Below are 25,463 nucleotides of genomic sequence, written 5' to 3'. Positions count from 1 at the left end.
AAAATCTGCTTAGTGTGGTTTCATCAAGTTATGTTCTATAGATGTTCTTAGGAAATGTTAGTTTGCTAAGAGGGCAGTCATATGATGAAACATGCACCATCTCTGCCTTCAGGTAATTATTAACTGGGGAGATGCTGCATTTGGAAGGTGCCTGACTTGTTTGTTTTAACATAAAAAGCTCTGCTAGACTTTTTAAGTGTGCTTTAGGAGGCAAACCCTTCTTCAGGTGAATTTAAGTGGTACTTATTACAGTTTTGCAATACATTCAGTTTATTATTAGTGTTTATGTATATTTATATATGTAAATACTTAGATTTATGTATATTAGGATTGTCATACTCTAAGTACAGTTTAGGGGCAACATTTCACCTGCTGGTATACTTTGTATTGAAGGTTTATATTGCTTTCTTAGAGAAAAACAAATGAGGAGTTGTAGGTTTGAATGCAAGCATGTTGTCAGCGAGTGGGCTGAGGAGTGATACAGCTTTTCTTCCATCATTGTGAGGGTGTTTACCATGCTAATGGGGACCTTCCCATTCTCTCACCATAGATACTATTTGGAAGCTTGCATTGTTTCTGAAGAAAGTGTGGGTTCAAAGCACACGTGCTTGAATAAGCTGTCTGATTTAAAATGGTAATTTTAAATGCTCTTTGCAATCTATTTGTATTTGCAAAAGTGTCTTTTGGGTATGCCATCGCCTTCCTACTTCTGAGCAGCAGAATGGATAAAGAAACAGTAAGATATCATGAATACATAAAAGGAGACAGTTTTATAGCAGTGAGAGTATTCCTAAGCATAATTCACATTTTATGAAATCATAAGTCATCTCCTCACAGATGGTGAGGTAAAGCTTTTCTAATGCTTGAGGGCCTCTTATTATTCTAAGAGTGCCTGATGTATAGAAAACCGTTTTTTAAAACAGAATATTTCATTGTAGTTGGAATTCAGGTTTTGGTTGTAAAAGTGAGTTCTTAGGGTTTTGGCCTTGCAGTAAAGGAAACAAAGAAAATATCACAAAGAAAATATTACAAATATGATTATCCCTAAGTTTATTAAACAAATGAGGTCTCTGCAAATTAGACCTGCTTATTCTTACCAATATATTGAGCTTGAAGTCGGCACCATACTGCAAAATCCAGTTTGTGGTGCTTACAAGTGTTGTAAATATGGGTTTTTTTAATGCTCTCTTAAAGTAGTCTCAAATTTCACAAGTATAGGGAAGTACTTCTCACTGCTGGGAATATTAGATAAATACTGGCAGACCAGTAGTAAGGCAAATCTTTGGAAACTAATGGAAACAATTATTTCACCAGTGCCAGTGCAAGGTTACACTGCATTTGGATACTTCTTGTCCTCCCTGGAGATGATTCAATTGGAGATGACTCAGTTACGAACAGGCAGCCAATGTCATGTCATATGCAGCAGTATGGCTTCCCCTATTCATGCTTGATGTTTATTCCACTGATTTATTTCAGTGGTATTCACAAGTATTACTTCTGATTTTAATACTCTTGAGAGCAGAGTTGTGCTGGTTTGAGGTTGTTGGGGTGATTTTGGCAAGGCAGTGCTTTTTTTGGGGTGGCGTATGCAGTGACTTAGTGTTTTGCTTGAGTGTGAAATAAGAGACAGCTTGAAAGCAAGACTGTTTTAATTGATAGAGCTTTTGGGAACTTTTCTCCCTCTTACAAATTAATGAAATTGCCTAGATTAAATCAACTTAAATGGAGCGAGACAGTGAGATAATGTGCTAGCCTTTCTACCTGAAAATCTCTGCTATTTAGAATGATGGCACCAGGCCAGTCTCTAATGGATGTATTTGTCTACATTACAGAAGAACTTCCTGAAGTCTGGACCTTTGCTTCAGGAAGGTTGAGGATTTGGAATGTACGTTTCTGTACCCCAGCGTGAAAGCATGCTAGTGGAGCTGATATCTGTTTATATTCTGTGCAGGAATTTATTGTGTTTATAATAACTGGATGGACATGTATGTTTTCAGTGACTACTTGGATGAAATAAAGAATGAAGTGTTAGTGCCTCAGCATGATCTCTGCTTTTGAGAAGGGCTAAAGAGATGTTTAAAACCATCTTCCTCCCTTTCTGCTTCTGGGCTTGACTACAGAAAGCATTCTATTGTGCATTGGATACCAAAGAACATCGTTTGAACTCCGAAATATACTTCTCCCAGGTTTAATCAGTGTCTTGAATGTAGTATCATACGTGCTTCTGTTTGTTATCATTTTCTGTCACTAATTTTATGCTTGTCTGTGTCTCAGCTGTGTGCAACACCTCCCTCCTTGCTGATTTGCTGGTAGCACCATGTAATCAGTTCATCATGCAGTATTTCCTTAAATCCCATTGTCAAGCATTTCCTGGTCTGTGCATCCTGCTCCACATCTGCACATCTGTTCCTTCTGTAGAGACACTCGTCATTCATTCATCTTCTGATGGGTTACAAACTTCCTAGGTATTAATCTGTTGTCTAGTTGCTTCCCTGTCACATCTGCAAGTGTCTTTATGCCATCACTCGTTGCTGTGGTGGAATAATACGGGCTGGATGAATAGATACCTGTGCCCAGTAGGCTATTTCTCATGTTCATTCATCACTTACTCTCTCTGTACTACCCTGCTTTAGCTTATATAATGCGTTGTGAAGGAGACCACACAAGTAGGTCAGATGTACATGTTGTATGTGAAATTAGATACTTGTTTTCCAAATGCATCATGTTTTCCTCAAATATTTCTATTCAGCTAGAAGCCTCATAATCCAGGCTTTCCTCTCTAAGTAAATACACGAATGTTCTGCCATACGGTACCTGCAAGTGTCAGCATATAATAAATTATTGAAACCATCTAGAATGCTGTCAAATATTATCAGTCAGAGCTTAGCTAATTTCACTGAAGTCTGCAGGTTAGCAGGACAAACTTGTTCCTGTGCGAGTGGAAGCTGAAGCAAAGAGATGAAAAATACACTTCCAGTATGCTTTATTGCAGCTGTAATGACAGTGAGAGTTTGAATGTCGTATAAATAGACATAAAACTGGATTTTGCCTCAAAATATTGGAGATAAACAATTGAGTAGTCCACCTGCTACAAATTGGTTTCCTCAGTCATTTAGCTGTGTGCTTGCAGAGAGGGGGGTCTGGCAACCAGCATCTGCATGTATTCTGGGGGACAGTTGAGGTGCTTAGCCTTGACCCTACTAAGAGGTTTCCGAGTAACTTTTTGATCAGCTCTGACAGTGCTGTTGTTTTCTAATGTGTAATAAGATTCCATTGTTACTTACATCTTTGGATTTAGGGCTATAATCCGTTCATCCCTAAAATGTTCTCAGATAATCTGTTTAATCGTAAGCAAAAGCTGATCTCGATGGCAGTTCAGGAACACTACTACTATGCAAGTGTACAAATTCTCTCTTTTGCATTAGTCCACAAGTAAAACTAGGTTTTAGTCAGAGTTTCAATTCTGTTGTCTTTGGCCTGAGGCATAACTGAGATTTTACAGGGAGCCTGATTTAAGTTTTGGCATTATAAATGTCATAATTTTGAAGCAAGTGACTAAAATATTTATGATGTGAGATACTCAGTAGTGGCTTTGCAATTCATTTTAATTCTTGATAGCACAGTTATCTAGAAAGGTCTAAATAGCAGTGTCACAATGCTCTCCAGTGTTCGCTGGCTGTACAGTTACATGACAAAAGTCCAGTTACGTTCCTCAGTAGTTTGCTGTACCAGGAATGTGGCCTGTAACTCCTCTGGGTTCTATTCACGGTGTCATGGTAGGAACATGCTCTCTCCAGCACAGGCTGTAGATGACCTGGTTTCACCTATGGGACACACAGCAGCAGGATTTAGAATCCCTCATAGCTATTGTTTTTGAGGAAAAAATAACCCTATGTGTCCTGTGTAGAATGAATTATATGCCAACTGGTAATGTTACCTTGGGGCTTAACTGCTGTGTGTTACTCAGCCTTGTAGAAGCTTTGGTTGCTCATGACAGCCCATCATTTTAGCAGTTCCCTTGTTCCACTTGGTTCTCAAATGATGTTACCTGAAGCTACAGGACTGGGTTGAGTTTATGAAGACATTCACTTATCCCTATGGCTATCACTTCAGACATGATACTTGCATCTTTGCAATAACTAAGCACCAGTGAATTTAGGATCTTGTATTCAAAGATTGGCCTTTCTTGACAACTAACTGACTTCTTTTGTGGTTTCCAAGGAGCTGAGTGACCATGTACATGCCCACTGCATTATTTCAGCTGTAGTTGAGGGTGAAGGGAGCCATCAGAACACTTGCAGCTGGAATTTCATGCTCAGGAGCTGTACTCTGAGCCAAAGTACATTTCTGAAATAACTATGTACAACTTGATCCTTTGTAATTCTTTCTGAGTCATCAACCCTGTAGGAACAAGTGTCTGCACTTGGAGGAAGCCCTTAAGGAACTGAGCTGGAGGCCCTACTGATGACAAGCAGAGAAAATGAAGTCTGTAGCAGACCCAGGGTCATCCTGAGATGCTTCTCTCGCTCATCCCTGTTCTTTTGCCTCAGGCTGCTTTGGACTAGTTTGACATTCAGGCCTCATGGTGTGAAAAGCTGAAGTAAGCAGATCTGTGTCTGTAATAAGGGATCCTGTTCCTGATTAGATCTTGGAGTGGTACTGTAATGCACTGTCCTTAATTCCTGCCTGGCAACTCATGTGCCTTCCCTTTGGTTTCTCGGGTTTTATGTTCAGAAGCTGTTACCCCAGTCTCTGGGTACCCTCAGAATTCCCAGGTGATGTATATTGAGCTGTTATTTATACCTGGTGGGCTCGACTGTTGCATCAGCTATGTGCAGTCTGTATTTCCTCCTTCCTCTCTAGCAGTAGCAACCAGGCAGCAGGAAGCCTACTGTTATATTTGACATTACATGTACAAACTACGTCGAAATCCGGTGTTCAGACGTAGAAGTCGTGTACTAGCATTAACCAGCTTCCAGGAGCTGTTGTTCATGCTAGTGCTGGATACAGCCCGCAGGGGGCAGCCCGACCTCATGTTTTACTGCAGTAATGTGCTCAGCTGCTGACATCCCTGTCTATGCGGGTGACTTGCCGTAGAATAAACAACTGCATGTTGTGGAGGATTAGCATCAGCCCTGAACTCAAACAGACTCCAAAGCGGACCGAAAAAAACATATTGTGGGACTAAGTTAAACCTCGTGGTATTTACTTCTATTTATTGTTTAACTATATTGAAAGAAAAAGAACTGCGTGAGAAAACTCGGCTAGATCTGAATTTCCAACCTGTCACGTTTACAACAGATAAGTTTATTGGTAGATAACAGTAGGCAAGAGAAAGAAAATATCCAGAATATGTGGCCCTGAATGTACTGGGCAAGACTAACAGGAGAAGAAAAGTGGTTTTCCCAAATCTCTTCAGGAATCTCTCAAGGTTCAAGTCACTGTAACCATGCCTGTAATACTGTGCCTTTGGCATATTCTTTCCAAAGGGTGTTCTCAGTTCTTGTGAAAGAGCCATCAGAGCTACAAGAAGATTTTGAGTAAGAGGATGTGTCTACACGCAGGCGTGTGCCTCAGCTGTAAGACTGATCAGTGCCAGTCAGACTAGGGAGCGCTGTCTTTATTTAGTATGGCAAGGAAAAAGGCATTCAGTTCCTGAAAACGAGCCAGTATTTCATGTGTCTTAAATCTAATTGCATCCACCAGCTAATTAAGGGATGGTTTTGATATGCTCTGAAGGGAGGCCTGTCCAGTTCTATACTTCTCAGCCAGAGGGCTCTGTGATATAGTGTGTGGAAGAGAAAATAGCATGTGAGAAATTAAGACAGCCTCAGCAATGTGTGAATTCCAGGAGTACAGGACAAAGCCTAAGTATCCCATATTATCAGATGGCAATTTGCTCTCTGATGTACTTTCATGTTCATTTAGATAATTAATCTCTCTAGCCCCAAACTTTCTACCCCACATAAGCATGACTGTCATACAATGTATGTGCTTCTCACCTAATCCTGAGCTGCCAGCAATGAAAATATTCCTTGGTTGCATATAAATATATATACATATAATATATACAGATACATATAAAACCTATAGCATTTATGTGGTCTTACACAATCCATGTTCTTGAGTCCAGTAGTCAGTACTGACAGGATAACGGATGTTCAGTATTATTGCCATGTTTAGGAGTGCTGAGAGATTCTGTCTCTAGTTTATTCGGAATATCCTCACCATGTTATTCAAGAACATCTTTGCTGATATGAACTTAAGCCAAGGAAACATCCATCATGTTTTACATTGATAGAATGATGTTACCAAGTATTTTATTATTTTTGTTGGGGTTTTTCCTTCTTTCACCTCTTTCTTTTCTCTGTTCCCTTTTCATCTTGTCAAGGAAAAAACAGGGAGGAGAAAAGTGCACCCCTGGGTGCCCAGTGGTCATGGGCACGATGCTGCCACCATCACAAAGCTTCAGGGGTTGCTGTGGAGTTGCCCATGGGCAGCTGGGACCGTTTGGAACTGGCGAGGGCAGAGGCATCTCCATGGAAACCACGGGGGCATTGTTGCGCCTGTTATGTGGGGTATATAAGGCCCTGGAGCACCCTAGAGGTGGCATTTGCCGTGTGAGTCCATGGCAAGTCCGCATCCAAGGACACGGAAGATGCCAGTGGTCAATGGATCAAACGCCCTCTCCCAGCCTGCCCAAGGCAGGCCAGGAGTGCAAAGGAGATGCCAGGTGAGGGCTGGGGCAGGAGGCAGAGGCCGGTGGTGGGACGGGGCCACACGGAGCTGCCTCGGTGCCGGGGCCGGGCTTGCCGGCCCTGCGGGGGCTGCTGTGCCAAGGCAGCTGCCTCCATCACACACCTCTTCCTCCTCCTCCTGCCCGCAGGTGGCCCACAGGCAGCCTGAGCAAGGGCCGCACAGGATCACGCTGCCACAGCTGCCCTTCCCAAGAAGGCTTCCGCCCATCGTGACCCAGCAGGCAGAGGTAGGGACCCCGAGGGAGACAGGGCCAAACACCTTCCCAACCATGGGAACTGCTGACGGGCAGGCGGGAGGTGCAGGAGGGAGGAAGCTGAGCCCCCCATGCTGTGCCCCGCAGGCTGCCCGGGCATACAGGGGTGCTGTGGGCAGTGGCCATGGGCTGCGGGTGGCCAGCCTTCTCCCCAGCCAGCTCTGGGAGCAGGCAGCAGCCACCTGTGGGGCTGAGCCTTGCCATGGGGCTGGCAGGGGAGCCCAACTGGGTGAGCTCAGCCAGCTGGGACACGGGTGCAAGAGACACCATCACACAGCCTCTCTCCTCCGCTTCTCTTGCAGGTGGGCAGCGTGGGGCACAGAGTGGTGCTGCCCCGCAGCAGGACAGAGGAGCAGACACGTCTGCCACCACTGGTGGAAAGGGCACCTCGGCCACCATGGCAGCCAGTGAGAGCAGCCAGCAGCTACCGCAGGCTGCCTCCACTGACTCTGGCACCCTCTGCCCCTACAGCCACGTTCAGGGATGTGGCCATAGGCAGTACAGGCAAGAGCCAAAAGCAGCTTTGCACAACTGCTGCCCAGCAGCCCTGTGTCCCTGCACATGGCAGCACTGTTGCACGGCCACAGAGCTGTCAGCCTGCCGCACTCAGGCCCACAGCCTGTGCCACAGTGAAGGGCACAGGAAATGTGAGCACGGTCCTGTGCAGCACCAGTGCTGAGAGCCGGGGGCTCTGCCAGCAGGCAGTGGGAAGTCAGGACCCAGTGTACGGCAGGGCTGCAGTGACAAGGAGATGCACTGTCAGTGCAGCTAATGGCAGCAAGGCCACTGCCACTCAGCCTGCTCCTGCTCCTGACACCTGTGCGAGCACTGCTGCTTCCCAGAGCAGGAGGACGTGGCGAGAGGCAGAGCAGCAGCCAGCGATGCCGGCGGCAGACTTCAAGGACAGCCTCTATGGCAAGTCGCTGGGGCTGAACAAGAAGGTGCTTGCAAAGTCTCTGCCACCCCTGCCCAGCGGCATCGAGACTTTGCAACAGCCCAAGGGGAGCTGCTTGGGCAGAGCTCCTGAGGCAGAGGAGCACCAGGCACCTCTTGTTCCCACGGCACCAGCACCAGAACGTCATGACATTAGCTGGCAGGCTGCTGCAGCACAAGCCCAGCACCAGCCACCTGCCCTGCACCGCGTCAGAGCGCGTGGTGCAGATGTGCACATGTCATACAGCACCATCTCAAAGGACCAGTTCAGAGATGTGGCCAAAGAGGAGGCAAAAGTACCATTCTTCGCTGAGTGTGGCAAGCAGGCTGCACCAGGAGAGACACAGCGCCAGGCACCTGCCCTGAGCAGCTCAGCAGAAAATGACACAGACCTGAATGTCACATCCAGGCCCATCGTGAAGAAGGTCCGTTTCAGAGAGGTTGTTGAGGTGGCAGAGGCACCTGTCCTGCACAGCCACAAACAAAAGAACATGGATCCGACGGCTGCACCCAAGAGCATCCTGAAGAAGGTCCGTTTCAGGGATGTTGTTGAGGTGCCAAGGCACCAGCCTCTCCCGGCATCGGCTTCCAGGCTGCAGCAGGACGTGCACAGGGCAGGGCACCTGTCTCGCAGAGCCACAAACAAAACAACAGGGACCTCAGGGCTGCACCCAAGAGCATCCTGAAGAACGTCCGTTTCAGAGATGTTGACGAGGAGAGGCAGAGACCCCAGCCTCCTGTGGCTTTGACAGACAAGCTCAAGAAGCAGCTTCGTCAGGAGAATCTGTTTCCTGTGCTTCCTCCTTGATCACATCCCAGAACTGGTAGATCGCACTGGCACTGGATGTGACCTGCTCTTTTGCATCTCTCTGATGTTGACTGAGGCCTGTGCATGGCACCGTGCTTCTGCTGCTGCCCATGCCAGGGGGTTGGAACTGGTACCTTACGGGCCTTTCCAGCCCTAACTCTTCTATGTTTCTGTGATTCTATGATTCAGGTGTATTTGTAAGCCCTGAATAAAATTCTAGTAAAAATAATCAGATGTATCAAGTCTCTGGAAGTAAAAAAAAAAAAAACCAAACCAATTGCTAACATCACAGGAAAAAAATTACAGAGTGAATGAAAACAAACCTAAGAAGCACAATGTGATATCTTCACTTCTCCATTAGATTTTGTCTGTGACACAGCAAATACACCTAGAAACTTTTGATTTGGTTGACTCACCTCAAGGAAGAAGTTAACCAGGTATGGATCCTGTTTCAGCTTTGCACATACTATACAGAGAAACTGAATTTCTTCATTTTCTGTTGGTGTTGCCAGAACTTCACCACACAGCCTGATCAATTTCTGTCACATAAAGAAAAGTGAACATTAAGACAGAGAGGAAATTACAGCTTTTCTCTAGGAATGATGGACTGAGTTCTTTTTCTATACACATACTACAGTGATGTAGGATTATTGACTTAAACATTTGCTCTAGGTTTAGATTGTTGTGAACAAGACTTCTTTATTACTTTTGACTTGCATTGCAGTTGCAGTTCAAGGCTCCAATCATCAAGACATTAAACTGATATTGCACTTGAGCAGTTTCTTTAACTCGCTTGACAGTGAATGTGTTAAAAAGCTCATTAGCTACAGCAGAATAAGAGAAACTTGTCATGCTACAACATAGCCCACTTCGAATCTGAGCAGTACCTGCACTGGCCTGTGCACGTTTATGTGGGGAAGAAGAGGTTGCCGTATTCTTCCAAGAAGTTTTGTATAAAAAGCCAAAACTTGCTGTTTCATTCCTGGAGGGCACTGGAAGAAACCAGATGAACAATAACAACAATATAACAACCGGGGAAAGAAACAAGATGCAAATTTATCACTCAGAATGGCTAATGTAACAGCAATAATTCTTCCCAAAGCATTTTTAAAATACCATCATCTGTTAACACATTCCTGTTATCGACATTAACAGAGAACAACAAAAAATGTTGCATTTCATTACTGTTTCCTTTTTCAACTTATAATTTCAGTTAATTGCTGCAGTGCAGACTCCTACCAATCTTTACATGAAATATTCCCTACCAATACAATGATAAGGGGAAATTAATTGGCTACGTGTCAGCTGTCTAATTTTATGGTACTGTGCTGCAAACCCCAGCAATTCAGTGAGTCAGTACATACAAACAAATGATGATAAACACCTTAATGTCTGCAAAATGTATTTTGAATTCACAAGCAATTAACCTTAGACAGATAAGAGTGTTTACAAACAGATGTTCCAGGACAAGAGAAAGCTGTTGTTTTCCCTGAGATTCAGCAGAATACAAACCACAAGTATCTGTGGAACATCCAGACCCTTGTTCTACTGTCCCTCATGCACCATGCCACATGAGAGTACTTTCACATCTCCATGACATCTGATGGCTCGTGGTCCTTTGTTTCTAGCTAAATCCACCCTGACTCTGTGTCCTACCATGTCAATAAATGCTGTTATTCAATAGTTTAATTTTAACCTCTTATCAGATTGACTGGGAATAGAGCATGAGCAGCAACAGACAGGAGGACAACTGCCTAACCTGGTTCTCATCCCAAAGTAATTATCCCCAGATTATTAATCCCAAATTATCGCTGAGTTATCAAGCAATCCATGTATAATGGACTGTCAGAGTGCATCTACAATAATGCAATAAGTCTAAATGATTGCTGTGAAAGGATATTACTCTTTTTGCAACAGATCTTTGCAACATCTTGCAAGCACTGAACTGTGTGTTTACTTCAGATGTATCAACTCACAAGTGGCAAGCATAAAGACAGGCTGCAGAAGAATTGCTTGTACAGGCGTATTTGCGTGAGTGCAAAATGACTTCTCTCAACTCTTAGAAACATACTACTAATTACCCACTTCACATATGTCACCATTTCATCTTGGTTTCTTGACAAAATTTATAGACTACTGAATGAGCTGCATTTCTGAGCAAGTATTTTCAATATGTCTTAGTCTGATTGTAGGACAGCTGATGTAGGAAAAGCTCTGGTCCTTGCAGAGCAAGGAATATCCCAGGCTCAGACAGCTAGTACCCTACATGTCTACATATGTAAAATCCAGGGGATTTAGAACCCATGACAATGTGTAAAAGACTGACTGACAAGGAAACCATGGAGAGCTCCAGTTATCCTTCAATGAAGATACACCACGCTTCCTAACTGCATCTGCATCATGATACACTTCTAGCACAAGGGCTGCTAAGTTAATTCATTCCATAATACATCCAACTCCATACAGTTCAGCTCATAAGTCTGCAAGAAAAACAGCAATAACAATGCACCAAACCCATTACACTAATTTCACATGTGCCACAAAGCAGACATGAGATGAACCAAACAACACTGCCAAAGGCTGCATTCATACCAAAGAATTGGATGTGGAAGCTGTCTGGGAATCAGCTTAAATTAATGCTTTGTGACATGGAAGTCTTTCTGAGCAATAACTTCTCACATTCAAAAAAAATGGAACAAAGTCTGTATTTAATACAGTGCTTTTCACCCAAGAATTTCCCAACGCTTAACAAAGGACAGAGAGGGAAAATACTCTGTTGTATAGCCAGAAGAATACTAGACTGAACAAATATGCATGTCCTACTTCTAGCTTCACAGTCAATATTATGAGTGGTGAGTAACAAATCTCAGAGTTCTACCTTGGTCAGCATTTCTCTGGTTGGCTCACTTTGATCGTACTTGTAAAGGACAGTTATTTGTAATATGTTGGTAACACAAGCACACAACTATTTGCTATAGTTCAGTGTCCCACACTACCACCTACTGTAGAACTTCAGTCTCGATCACAGTTAGGAGCTCATACAAAAGATAATGTGCTCTGCTGAGGAATACATACATCAGCTTTTCCTAATGTGTAGAGTGTCTCCAGAATCTTGTGATGTAGCAAATATTCCATACATGGTCCTGTTTCGCCCGATTCCCTCTCATTTTCTTCTTGAACTAGAATATCCAACATCTGCTCCAAGTGAGAAGGAATGTTGGTATCAGTCACAGGAGCTTTGTCATCTAAATAGAAGAGATGTGCAATTAAGAATTATTGAATTATTGTCCTCACTTTTATCAGGTTCAGTTCCAAATGTAAGATTTAAAAACATGACCACTCACTAAAGAATCTTCTATAGAATATGCAAGTTTTTTAACATGTCTTACATTGAAGTTTCAGAACCGCATCTGGAAATGTAAACTGGAACACTCATGAGGCAGGTATCTAACCTTGCAATGGGGAGAAGATGAAATGACAAATTTCAAAACATGCATTAATTACACAGTCAAAAAGGAAAACTTCCACAGCCAGAAGCCAAACTTAGAGAGAGAAAGGTTCTACTCTCAATCTTCTGGTTAATATCAACCCTTGTCTTGGTAACTTCCTCTCTGCCTCTTCACATAGTATTCTGAAATCTATAACCAGCCTCCAACATCAGATAATTTGCAGCTGACCACTTCCTTTACAAACTGTGTAATTAAATAAATGGTTTTTCGAATGATAACAACAAAGAAAACCCAAACCCTATGCTATTTATTCTTCAGTTTTCAAATTGTCTTTTATACTGAATGCTTTCAAGCAGCATTCTGTCAAAGTTTTATGAACGAATGGGTATGACTGATACTATCATGGTAAAGTCATGAAGCTGCTGTGGATTTATGGCCCCGTCAGTGGGAGCTGGCACTAACACATTGCAAAGCACATGCACCCATGGAGATTTTCCTATGTATTTTTTTCAGCTCAGTTCTACTTGAACAACTATCCCACAAGGGAAATGGCTACTACTTCTTATGCAATAACCTAAAGTTAACTGCCACTTGCATGCAAATGGCAACAAGATCACAAAGGAAAACTGCCGTGGCAGCATGATTGTGATCTCTACCACAACTCCCAGTTAGCCTACAGTGTTTTGCTTGAGTGTCCTAGGCATAATTCTGCTCCCATTGCAGAGGACAAAAATATATCCACTAAATGGCAACTTGTATTTCACAAGACTTCACAAAGCGTGGGAGAGAGAGCTTAGCTTTTATTCCGCACTACGTAACCACAAGTATCAGTTTTCCCCTCCCATCCTGTCATTTCTACCTTAGGGGACATCACATAGTGTTCCAAAAGATGGGTATTTACAACCAAGGGTCGAGTTTCAGCTTCTAAGAGTAAATACTGACATAAACAAGATCACCAGTCCTACAAACAGCCCCACAAATGCAGATTCAATAGCTACTCTAGCAGAAATACAGAACTAATAAGCTTGAGGAAAGCACAGTAACATTCACCTTAATAGTGTAATAACTAGGATCAAACATTTAACATTTAAATGTTGCATACTGTTGCAGGACATCAGGGCAAAGTTTAAGATAAAGCATCTACAGCCATATTTCATCTGAATACCCACTGGGTTTTTTAGAAGAGCAGAATAAGTAAGTTTTAACAGAACGTGTTCTAAATCTGCTCACAAATTCACTTTTCAGAGCTATGTTATCAAAATACCTTTCACGAAGACAAGACACTGAAGAAAACAGAGCTAATGCTGAGCACTCAGAATTTATGTTTTAAATTCTATGACCACAAAATCACTTTTGTTAAAATGTTGGGAGAAAGACAAAATCCCTGATGCAGAACAATATTAAAGGTTAACAGCAGGGACTACACTTCTGTAGCCATCTGTTTAGACTAAACAGAATATAGGAAGACAGAAATTGGATAAAGCATGGAAAGGTACAGTTCTCTACATGGTACTCAGGAAGAAGACCTTCCCTCTATTATTTTTCATGCCTCATTTTTAAGGCATGAATGGAGGTACACAGTATTTTTAATTACTAGTTGTTGTTGTTGGTATTTTGATAAAAGACATGCCTCATTTTAGTATCACTTAATCTTTACTTTTCAACAACACAGAAATTGGGAATTATATTTTTCCCAATAAAGAGACAAAACCATAATGTATTCTTTTACCTGATGTCTCTATGTAGTAATGGGTGATTGCTTTCCAGTGGTAAACAAAATCCTCTTGTAATGGAAGGGAAGGTGCGAGCTATGGGGAAAAAAGAACAAACAACAAACAAAAACCAGTTAGGAATGAAATAAACACACATCCTCAGAGATTAAGTTGAATTTTATCTTATACTTGGAAGCAAACTGCTGCAGACTACTGCTATAATTTCTCCTCTGTGCTCTTCTGCCTTTAACAAGGATTATATACATTATTCATGGCATGAGCCCCATGTCATACTGCCTAGCCTGTGAACATCAATAATAATCTGTGATGTCTCTATGACTGGACAATCTATTTGAAGCAACAAAAGCAATGGTTCATGCAGTAAAACAACACTAGAAACGTAGGTGTGAATTGTTTACAGCTCAGTTTTGTCCTGTAAGGAAAAAAATCATGTTCTTTTGCATTTGCTTTTGATGCCATCTTCCTTTTCTGTATGCTCTGTTCTCCTCTTTGCCTGTGCTCCCTTAAAAATACCAATTAGCTGCTTCATACAGTTTTTGACATGCTTTTCTTCCCTGTTAACCACAACTATTTACCAGGCCCATTCCCAGAGCTGGTAGGGGTTTTACCAAATACATTTCGTATTTTATTTCTGACAGAAAAGGAAGTTTCTTCTTTTCCGGATGGATTTAGAACAGCCACTTGGGTGTGACTGGCATCCAGGAATAACACAAAACACAGCCTCCCACCCAGTCAGCATCCATCAGTACTGCTCCTTCCTTACTGAGCTCGAGAACTGGGCACCCTGCGGCTCATTACACCACAGGCACTAACAACCACTACAGCACAGGCAGTACATGAAACAACGACCATGACCATCTAACCACTCCACTCTCCAGAGCTGAGGCAAACAGTGAATTTGTGACCACAATATAAAATGCTAAGAGCAGGTAAATCAGGAATCCTGGAGGGAAAACCCACCCCCCACTACAGACCATGTGAGCATCTGTTGTTACTGAGGCTTAACCCTACTTGCTTGAGGCTTCTTTTTCACCATCAAGTAATTTTTTCATAGGCAATACTAAAAAAAGGCACTTGTCACTTGACATGATAGCAACAATGAGCAAGCAGAAAAGAATCCCATGCATAAGTTGGTGAGTCCATCCTAGAAGGATAAGGAGTTGAACCAGCCTGACAAGCTGTGGAGTTCAGCCCTTCAGAGTCACAGAGGTGCCGAGGTTGGAAGGAAGCTCTAGAGCTCATCTTGGTCAAGCCCCTCTTGAAGCAGCCTCACCTAGAACCAGTTGCTCAGGACCATGCCCAGACAGCTTCTGAATATCTCGACAAATTGAGATCCCACAAGCTCTCTGGGAACCTGTGCACAGCTCAGTCACCCTCACAGTGAACAAGTTCCCCCCCCAGAAGCTACAGATACCACATTTGAGATTAAGAACTATGAATTCCTCTAGTGCCTCCTCACAGTGCCCACAAAGTACTGAGCTGCCTTAGATCTCAGACAAACACAAGCATGGGGCTCAGGCATCCGTATCCTCTTCACTGGGCAGTGCTGTAGTTTGGAAGTTTTCCACATCAGTCTTTTCCTTCAATTGAATGACACTTCAATTGATCTTGGTAAAGTCATGAAGCCCAGTAGAGGAACAGCATGCCTGGCCAAGGGAAGAAAGCAGAATGCTAATTGTTAATGACCTTTGGCACACAGGACTTTGAAATGCAAGACTTTAAAGAAGCAGTGGTGCTTGGTAACTACACCTGCATCCTGTGTGGAAATGTGCCCTTACAAATGGTAACAAGGAGATCAAATGGACATTGCTTATCCATTCCCTGACAGTCTGTGGACTCACAGCCTCTTCCATACTTCCACAGCTGGGCACTGAAAACACCAATTTAGCGCACCCAGCTACCACAGAGCACGCATCAGGATACCGCACACTGCACAATGGTTTACAATGAAGTTTACAAAGGTATGGAAATTCACAAGAATAACTCAACAAACTGAAGACTGAGAATGTGATATTTTGTGTCATGCTTCGTATGTCACACTTGCTGCTGTAGATGAGGGTTTCGAGCAATGTAACCATCATTTTGCAGACTTCTGGAATAAAACTACACCAAAAACTCCACTCTGGCTGATGAACAGAACAGAAACCTCTTCTGAGGAATACTGGGGCTTTCAGGCAATTCTATTTCCAAAGTAGCACCTGATAGATAACATTAAAGATTTATCCTTGACTGATCTGATTTTCCTCTCCACTTCGTTGAGCCTCATCTGCCTCCATGGAATTTAGTGGCTCTGAGCGGTGCCAGGAAAAGGATTTCACTTCTCAGCACTGTCAATAATTCATCCACTGCAGGAAAGAGCTGTGGATACAGACAGTCCCCCTCCCAACAGATGCCTCTGGGGACTCCTCTCACACCAGAAAACCTAATTCAGGGACAGGTCTTGCCCTCTGTAATTAAAACACTCAGTGATTTCACAGGGTCTTCTCTGATCAAGGACTTCAAGACAGATATTAGAGATACCATTAGCACGTGTGTGCATGTGTACCTGCATACCTATTGGGAACATATGATTGGCAATATAGGATAGATTCGCAATACATGATATATATTGCCACCAATTGGACCTGGTGATACGGAGCTGTGCTACCAGACTTAGCCACTCCTAACAATGTACAAAAACTGTCCTTCTTCACTTGTTCAGCTAAAATAACCTTCACCCTCAAATTCCTCTTCCCACTGCAGATGGACCTAGGATAAATCTACTTTTTACAGCACAGCTATTCCAGGTAACATGTAACAGAAATATAACTGCAGCAAGGCTATGTATTATTCTGACACAAGTGTTTTACTGACAAAAACTGAACCCACCCTTCTCCCATCCTCTTGAATCAGTAAGTCAAACACAAAATCAGGGTAAAGGCCAAGACTAAGATAGGAGCTTATAGACAAACAAAGCCCAGCACTGGAAAGCATTAGAAAAATGGAAGTGTAAACACTTGGTTGATGTGCTTTAACCCTACTAGGGCAGGTAATTCTAGGATGAAGCTGTAGTTTCTATTTTAGGATGAATTATTAGTTACCAGCTGAGATGAAACACATCTTACAGCTGCCAAGCTGAAGAATAACTGCTTTGTAAAAGTACACATGCCTTTCTAAGGATTCTGAAGCAAACCAAAATCCACCACTGAGGTTATTGATTCCTGCTATTTGTCTGATTTGAAGGAATTACCTTAAAAGAGCAGTTATTTCTCATTTTATTAATTAATTTTGATGTATTTACATACATTACCGGGTCTAGTGGAAGGTGTCCCTGCCTGTAGCTCAGGGTTGGGAGCTATATGAGCTTTAAGGTTCTTTCCAACCCAAACCATTCTATGATTCCCTTGAGTCTATATTCTTACTAATCTTGAGCTACCGATTCCTCATCTCAAAGTGAAGTTCTCTTCAGGGGAAAAAACTTCAGATCTTAAAGATGGAAGTGTAGGTGCTGTATATCAAATAGACAAACCCCACTGAACACTACTGAAACCAAGCCCATTTGAGCAGACACTGATGAGCTCTTCCATCTGGTCCCCAAATCTAGCAGTTGAGCTTCCTGGGAGTGAACAAGTCAGTGTTTTCGCTTAGAAGCTAAACTTAACACACGCTGCCTTATCATTCTGGTGACCATACATTATTAATGATCAAACCCCACTCCTTCCAGGAAAAGTGCTGTTCTCAGGTGAACTACAGATCTTTGACCAGGACTATCGTCTGCTTGTTATAAAATCTGCCCAAAATACAATTCCACATCGTTTTCAAAAGTACACAGAATTTGTGTTCAGGCAGGGAAAAAAATAACGTCAAGAGCAAAGAAACCTACACATACTCAGTGCTGAACAGCAATTCTTTTGTGCATGTAAAAATCATTGTCATATGCTCCACGTACGCCTTTCAGAAGTGCAACTCAATACTGAAAAGAATGGAAACAACGGAAGCCGGTGGTACCCTTCAGTATCTTCTGGCCATGTAAAGAAAACGCTGTGTAAAAGAGTAACAGGTACTGTCTGGTCAGATGCCAGAGTGAAAATGAAAGCAGAAACTGGGTCAAAGAGAAATCAACGGGAACTGCATTCACAGTCCCTAACTGAAACAAGGAAAACTACAGTAGTCACTTGATCTTACTACTTCACTAGCATGAATGTCTGCCCTGATGGAGAATCTGAAAAGGACCAATGCTTGAAGGTTTACTTTATTTCTTCAGTTGATGAATGCACAGAGCTTATAATGATCACTGCTGTTGCATATAAAATTAAGACTGCACATGCTTGCAAGCTATGCATTAAATTTTGTCATCAGAATCTGTTAAAACAATTGGTAATGTGAGGTCATCACATCAAATACAGTGGGTTCAAAAGGAAGCATTGTTCTGAGTAGTTATGCAGTTAATGATTTTGGAGCTGTACCTGTAACAAGTGACTCAGTTTCTTTCAGTTTTGCCTCAAAATATGGAGAGAAAATAGGCTACTAAAAAGCATATTCAAGTGCCAGTGTAAGAGACACAGTGAAATAACAGGTTGGTAGAGAGGGGTCCCAAAAATGTGCAGCAGGCACTAAAATCTAAATTCATTCCCCACTCTCAAGAGTGATACAATCTTGTTTGACAGCAAATTGCAAAGCTCGAAGCAACCAAAATCACACTTTTTCTGCTCAAGGTACAGAGCATAAAACCATCTTTGAGTTGACTGTTAAGACAAAGCATCTCCTGAAAGCCCAAATCAGAGACAAAAGTCCTTTGAACACTAAGTGACCGCTCTACAGATGGTCTATTTTGTCTAGGGAAACATGAGCGAAGAGTACAAGATAAGAGAAATAGTAAGTCTAACTTGGTGCTTTGTTAGTGGACGCTACATTTTGTATGTTGCTGACAGTTTAGCACTCTGGAATACATCTGGGATAAAAGTCTACCAGAAATGCATAGCAAAGAGAAAACATCTTGGGATAAGCCACATATAAACTGTCACAGATTCATTAATATTAACCCCACACAGCAACAACATTTCTATTCTGCCCTGAAGTAAGGTAACAGAACAAAGACAGCAGTTCCCTCCACCATTCTCACCCTACCCACATTAAGGATGCTCTGTCAGGAGGACACCTGACAGAGTGCTTGCTCATCTGGATGCTGCAGAGAACTCCCAAAAGGGTAAAAGTATCTAAAATACTGGCAAGACTGACACAGGAAAAGAGGTGGCAACAATTAGGATTCAGTTGCAGTGAAAATGGGAACATGATTTCACATTCTTGGGCATTTTAGGCAGAAAAGACTGAAAGTTTTGAGTTATTCAAGGTAAGAAAACTCTTACTGAAAAGTAAATGGTCCTTTATGTTTGCTTCATTACAGTCCTGTCATGAAGGCAGTCAAAGAGCAGCACACTCACAGCAAGTGAAAGGCAAATACTCCTGTGTGTATTAGACTGTCAACCTTTGGAACTCCTCGTCATAGTTCAGTGAGGTGGCATATTGAGGGTAAGGTAACAAAGATTATCTAATAACATAGGAACTCTTATCTGAATACATCTCTCTGAAGCCTGCAGGCCTGTGGGCCCTGAGGCAGGACAGGAGCATTATGTAAGTGATGTGTAGGAGAAACAACAGGAAAGAAAGGCTACCCAAACCATCCTGATTTAAAGTAGTCCTACCAATGGAAGCTAAGCCTAAGCACTCCAAATGGATTTCATTGCCCAGTTCAGCTCAAAACTCTTCAGCTGCAAATGAATTCCTCCCAGAAGTAGGCACCCAAAACCTAGGAGAATTTATAGCTTGGTTACCAGTTCTGATGCCCATATTCAGGGCTGGAACAGAGTCCACACCAGGCTGCACAAGCTACACTTGCTCTGCAGCTGCAACAGCAAGTAACAACCATGCGCTGAATTCTCTAGGTACTGAGAACAGCAGGCAGCATCAAGCTGAGCTTATCTAATATTGAGGATTTACACCAGTTTTCATTTTCAGAGTAACAAAGCTAAGTAGACTACACACTTTTCATGAGATAATAAAACAATGTTTTAAAGTCACATGCAGCCCCAAAACTGTTTAAAAGTTTAAATTTATCAGTTCTGGCTTTGAATTAGTGGGTCAAACTTCCTAGGTGAAGTAAGACACATTCTTACTTACATATCCTCTTGCTTTTGTGATTCCATGATTTACTCCTAGCATTTGGTGCTTGGTGTGTCACAATCCTATAAATGCAATGTAATGCAGTACTTTGCAGGAGCTCCCTCACAGTGGTGTTAGCTGCGTAAGGGACACCAGAGTCAAGCAAGGACAGAGAGCACGTTGTCTGATAGCAGTCACTTGCGAAATGATGTTCTCCATCTGCGGCTGTTTTTCTTGGGGGTGGGGAGGTGCTGGGGTTTTTTGATTAAAAAAAGATCATCTAGTCCCTACCATCTCCATTCTTCCCCTTTTCATAGAATCATAGAATAATTTCGGTTGGAAAGGACCTTAAGATCATCCAGTTCCAACCCCCCTGCCATGGGCAGGGACACCTCACACTAAACCATATCACCCAAGGCTTCACCCAACCTGGCCTTGAACACTGCCAAGGATGGAGCATTCACAACCTCCCTGGGAAACCCATTCCAGTGCCTCACCACCCTAACAGTAAAGAATTTCTTCCTTATATCTGAACTAAACTTCCCCTGTTTAAGTTTCAACCCATTACCCCTTGTCCTATCACTACAGTCCCTAATGAAGAGTCCCTCCCCAGCATCCCTGTAGGCCCCCTTCAGATACTGGAAGGCTGCTATGAGGTCTCCACGCAGCCTTCTCTTCTCCAGGCTCAACAGCCCCAACTTTCTCAGCCTGTCTTCATACAGGAGGTGCTCCATTCCCCTGATCATCCTCGTGGCCTCCTCTGGACTTGTTCCAACAGTTCCATGTCCTTTTTATGTTGAGGACACCAGAACTGCACACAATACTCCAGGTGAGGTCTCACAAGAGCAGAGGGGCAGGATCACCTCCTTTGACCTGCTGGTCACGCTCCTTTTGATGCAGCCCAGGATACAGTTGGCTTCCAGGGCTGTGAGTGCACACTGCAGCCAGCTCATGTTCATTTTCTAATTGACCAACACCCCCAAGTCCTTCTCCTTGGGCTGCTCTGAATCTCTTCTGTGCTCAACCTGTAGCTGTGCCTGGAATTGCTCCTACCCACGTGTAGGACCTTGCACTTGACAGGGTTAAACTTCATCAGCCCACCTCACAAGCCTGTTCAACTCATTCATGTTTCCTAGGTTTTTTTATGGCTCTCATATAAATGCAGTGGGTTTTGTACACATCAATAATGTAAATGTTCTTCTAGAAATTACTTTGATCAGACATCTTGAACTGGTGGGCCTGAAAGAATAACTGCTTTTCCACACCTGAATCTCTCTACTCATACAAACTGTGGCACAGCTCACAAGACTAACAAGGTTTCTTTAGTCAGGGAGGCACTACCTTCTGGTGTTCCTCCAATGAAAGCACTGCAACTGAAGGCATTCATATGTGGTCACAGAGAATTCTCAGGCCATTTCATTGTTATTTCCAATTGCCACTCCACCACTAAAAGAGCAAAGTCGGAACCCACAATTCATTATTATAGGCCTAACTTTTAAACCTCAGTAGTCCTGCTGAAGGCCCCAGAACTACACACACACACATAATGCATACGCTCAAGTACCTGCAGCATCGACGGGTACATTAATGCACAAACGGTGCCCCTTTCCCAGCCATTTGAACCATTTTCCATCAAGACTTTCCACTTTTACTGCCAGCAGTATTTCACTGCCAGTGTTTAGCACCCAGGCTAAGATGCACCTCTTCAACCTCAGCCTCCTGGATGTGTCAGCTTACAGAGAAAGGTGCTGAAGCCACAGACATTACCTCCAGCTCCTCACCTCACATAGGAAAAAGCAAACAAAACCAACCCGTGCACACACAAAACGAGTCCTGAGCAGCAAGCAGCTGAACGGGGCCTACACAAATGGCAGCTTCAGAGGCAGGCCCCACTGCTCCCCTCTCCCCAGCGCAGCAATGGGCACCGATGTGTGTGTTTACACGGTGAAATCCAACCGACCGTCCACAACCGCAGGTCCCCTCGGCCTCCTTTCCCTCCACACCCAGTTAAAAACCACAAACCAAGGCTGAGAACGTCGGTCTGGAAGTGACAACCTCACACAAAAGCACCGGACACGGCGACTATTGTCTGCTGGCCACAACAACGAGAGGATCCGGACAAGTTTCCTGAATCCAACTCCGCTCTCGTTTCGCTGAAAGCGGCCAGGGCAAGGGCCCCGGGGCCTTACGGGCAAGGCACGTTAGCGGCGCTGACAGCCCGGGGGCTCCCCATGCCCGAGGGGACTGTGCCGGGGCCGCAGAGCTCCGGGCAGCGCCCGCTCCCTCCGCTCCCTCCATCTCCGGCCCTCGGCAGCCCGGGCCGGATGGAGCCGGCGCTGGGGCAGCTCCGCTCCGCTCCCGTCCCAGGGCCCGCCGCCGGCCGCGGCCCGCCCGCCTCGCTCGGCGTCCGCCTCCCTGCCCCGCGGCAAGGGAGAGCCGAGCTCGCCGGAGTTAGGGTTATGCCTGCGGATATGCGGGCTCGGTGGGGCCCCTCGCCGGCAGCAGGCCCTGGCGGAGGCGGCAGGGAACGGGCACCGCGCTGAGAGCGGCCCGAGCCCCGCAGCTCCGCTCGCTGGTCGCCTAGGCCCCGCTCGCATCCCCGGCGCGGCGTGGCTCGGCCCGCCCGCGGCCTTACCGCCTCCACGGCGTGCTGCAGGATGGAGGTGAACTTGGAGAACATCCTGTCCCGCGACTGCAGCAGCCGCTGCCGGGACGACCGCGAGAGCTCCTCGATCCGCCGCCGCCGCCGCTCCAGGGTGAGGGCTGCATACGGGGGCCTGGCCGCGGGGATCGGCACGGAGGGCGGGCGGCCGCCGGCTCTCGCCTCTCGCTTCCCGGCGGACACCGTGGCACTGACACCGCCGGGCTGCGGCGCCGGCTGCCGATGCTCCGGGTGTCCGCCCCAGCGCGGCCTGCAGGGGCCGCCACCCCCCTCACGCTGACAGCCGCGCCGCTGAGGGGCCCTGCCGGGCGGGCCGGCTTGGACCAACCGAGCCCGCCCCGTTCCTCTCCGCTCCGCTCCGGCTGGGCTGGCCGGGCCCGGGGCCCGCGGGGCTGAGCAGCCGGGAGCGCCGAGCTCTGCCCGGGCCTGGCCTTGTAGCTGGAACCGGGCCGATTGTGCCGGGGTGGGAGCAGGCAGCGAGCTCTGGGCTCCCCGAGCCAGGTCCCCTCTTCTGCGGGCAGCTCCCGGCACGGAGGGGAAGGGCAGCGGCGCCTCTAAGCGCTGTCTCCGTGCCCAGAGGCCTGCATCAGGCTCCCGCAGAGGTCTCAGTGTTACACTGCCCTCTGTTCTGGAGGGATGCCTGCACCCGTGCCTGCTGGCATGGCACAGCAAGGAGCTGCCCTGGGACGTGTGGGCAAAGGGCCGTGTCGCTGCCTGCTGGGACAGGTGGGGTCTGTCACCGTCCACAGGGACTGTCAGGTGCTCAGGGAACAGTGTCCGGCTCCTCACAGAGATGGCTGAGGGAGTCAGGGACATCTTGCTGGCTGAGAGCCTGGAGAAGAGAAGGCTCCTGAAGGGGGGTCCTCAGAGTAGCTCCAGTGCCTGAAGGGGCTGCAGGAAACCTGGAGAGGGGCTTGGGACAAGGGCCTGTAGGGACAGGCCAAGGGGAATGGCTTGAACCTGCCAGAACAGGGGAGACTGAGATGAGCACTTAGGCAGAAGCTCTTCCCTGTGAGGGTGCTGAGGCCCTGGCACAGGGTGCCCAGAGAAGCTGTGGCTGCCCCATCCCTGGCAGTGCTCAAGGCCAGGTTGGACACAGGGGCTTGGAGCAACCTGCTCTGTTGACAGGGGTTGGAGCTGGATGAGCTTTAAGGTTCCTTCCAACACAAACCATTCAATGACTCTATGAGAGGCCTATGGAGCTGGTGGTATGGACTGTCTGACTGCAGTCCTTCCGGGTTTTGCAGTGTCCCACAGCATGAGAGGGTTTGTGGCAGTGCGCATTGCTGCCTGTTTCATTGCTGCTTGCTTGTTTCCCCAGAGCTTTGAAGGAGGCAGAGAGGGCTTTATTTCATCTCCAAGCCAAATACTTCAGAGAAAATACAATCCCTGCCATTTTCTTGTGCAACAGGAAAAGCAGAGGTAAGATGGGATGAGCAGAGGCTATGCATGTAGTCAGGTGCTGGAATGGGTTTTCCAGGGAAGTGGTGGAATCTCTGTTGCTGGAAGTGTCCAAAACCCATGTAGATGAGGCCCTCAGTGACATGGTTCAGTGATGGATCTGGCAGTGCTGGAGTAATGCTTGGACTTGATCTTATTGATCTTTTCCACCCCAGGTGATTCTGTGTGGCTGGTGTGATGTTTTGGCAACAGCTGCGATTAATGACATATTATTTGGATAATGGGCAAATGGAAGTAGGAGAACAGGACTGATTTGACACTGGAGGAGCAGAGTGAAATGTTGGGAAGGTGACAAACCAGTATGGGAAATTATGGCAACTTGTAGTGCCAAATGGAGAAAAACTTTCTCACTGATTTTTGGAGATGACCAAACACCAACTTCCTCATATGCTATGGGCAAGCAGAGAGAGACTGATCGAAAAGACAGGATAAAAGTGCTATTTAACTGCTGTGTCATCTGGGGAGTCTGACTGTTGATCTTGTGATGAAATCTTATTAATGGTTCTGCTGTACTGATTGTTATTACTGCCCCCATGCTTTGCAGGTGTGGAGAGCTACAGTCCAAGTACTGTATGGAAATGAACACTGACTGTATGTGGACACCTTTCCTGGAGTTGCTAAGGAGCAGAGCAAGCTATTTCCGTCTCAAAATGCAGACATCTCAAATAACAGACATTTTAAAGGTAATTATGCTTTCTTTTTTTAAATAAAAAATCTGCTTAGTGTGGTTTCATCAAGTTATGTTCTACAGATGTTCTTAGGAAATGTTAGTTTGCTAAGAGGGCAGTTATATGATGAAACATGCACCATCTTTGCCTTTAGGTAATTGGTAACTGGGGAGATGCTGCATTTGGAAGGTGCCTGACTTGTTTGGTTTAACATAAAAAGCTCTGCTAGACTTTTTAAGTTTAGGAGGAAAACTCTTCTTCACGTGAATTTAAGTGTTATTTATTACAGTTTTGCAATACATTCAGGTTATTATTAGTGTTTATGTATATTTGTATATGTAAATACTTAGATTTATGTATATGAGGATTGTCATACTTTAAGTACAGTTCAGGGGCAACATTTCACCTGCTGGTATACTTTGTATTGAAGGTTTATATTGCTTTCTTAGAGAAAAACAAATGAGGAGTTGTAGGTTTGAATGCAAGCGTGTTGTCAGTGAGTGGGCTGAGGAGTGATACAGCTTTTCTTCCATCATTGTGAGGGTGTTTACCATGCTAATGGGGACCTTCCCATTCTATCTCCATAGATACTATTTGGA

General features: G+C 44.9%; 1 protein-coding gene across 1 annotated transcript; it reads right to left on the bottom strand.

Moving 5' to 3' along the window:
- Window positions 1–1,851: 1,851 nt before the first annotated feature.
- LOC117436067 (protein FAM160B1-like) lies at window positions 1,852–22,970 on the bottom strand. Its single transcript, XM_034062060.1, has 6 exons — window positions 22,709–22,970; window positions 13,932–14,010; window positions 11,829–11,998; window positions 9,641–9,745; window positions 9,170–9,292; window positions 1,852–3,824 (listed from the first exon to the last, which is right to left on the bottom strand). The coding sequence occupies exons 1-6, from the start codon at window positions 22,751–22,753 to the stop codon at window positions 3,651–3,653; spliced, it is 696 nt and encodes a 231-aa protein (XP_033917951.1). The 5' UTR covers window positions 22,754–22,970; the 3' UTR covers window positions 1,852–3,650.
- Window positions 22,971–25,463: the final 2,493 nt, after the last annotated feature.

This window comes from Melopsittacus undulatus, chromosome 4 (genome assembly GCF_012275295.1).
Source record: "Melopsittacus undulatus isolate bMelUnd1 chromosome 4, bMelUnd1.mat.Z, whole genome shotgun sequence".
Classification (NCBI taxonomy): domain Eukaryota; kingdom Metazoa; phylum Chordata; class Aves; order Psittaciformes; family Psittaculidae; genus Melopsittacus; species Melopsittacus undulatus.
The sequence above is the reverse complement of the archived record's forward strand: the minus strand, read 5'-3'. Positions and strand labels throughout refer to the sequence as shown.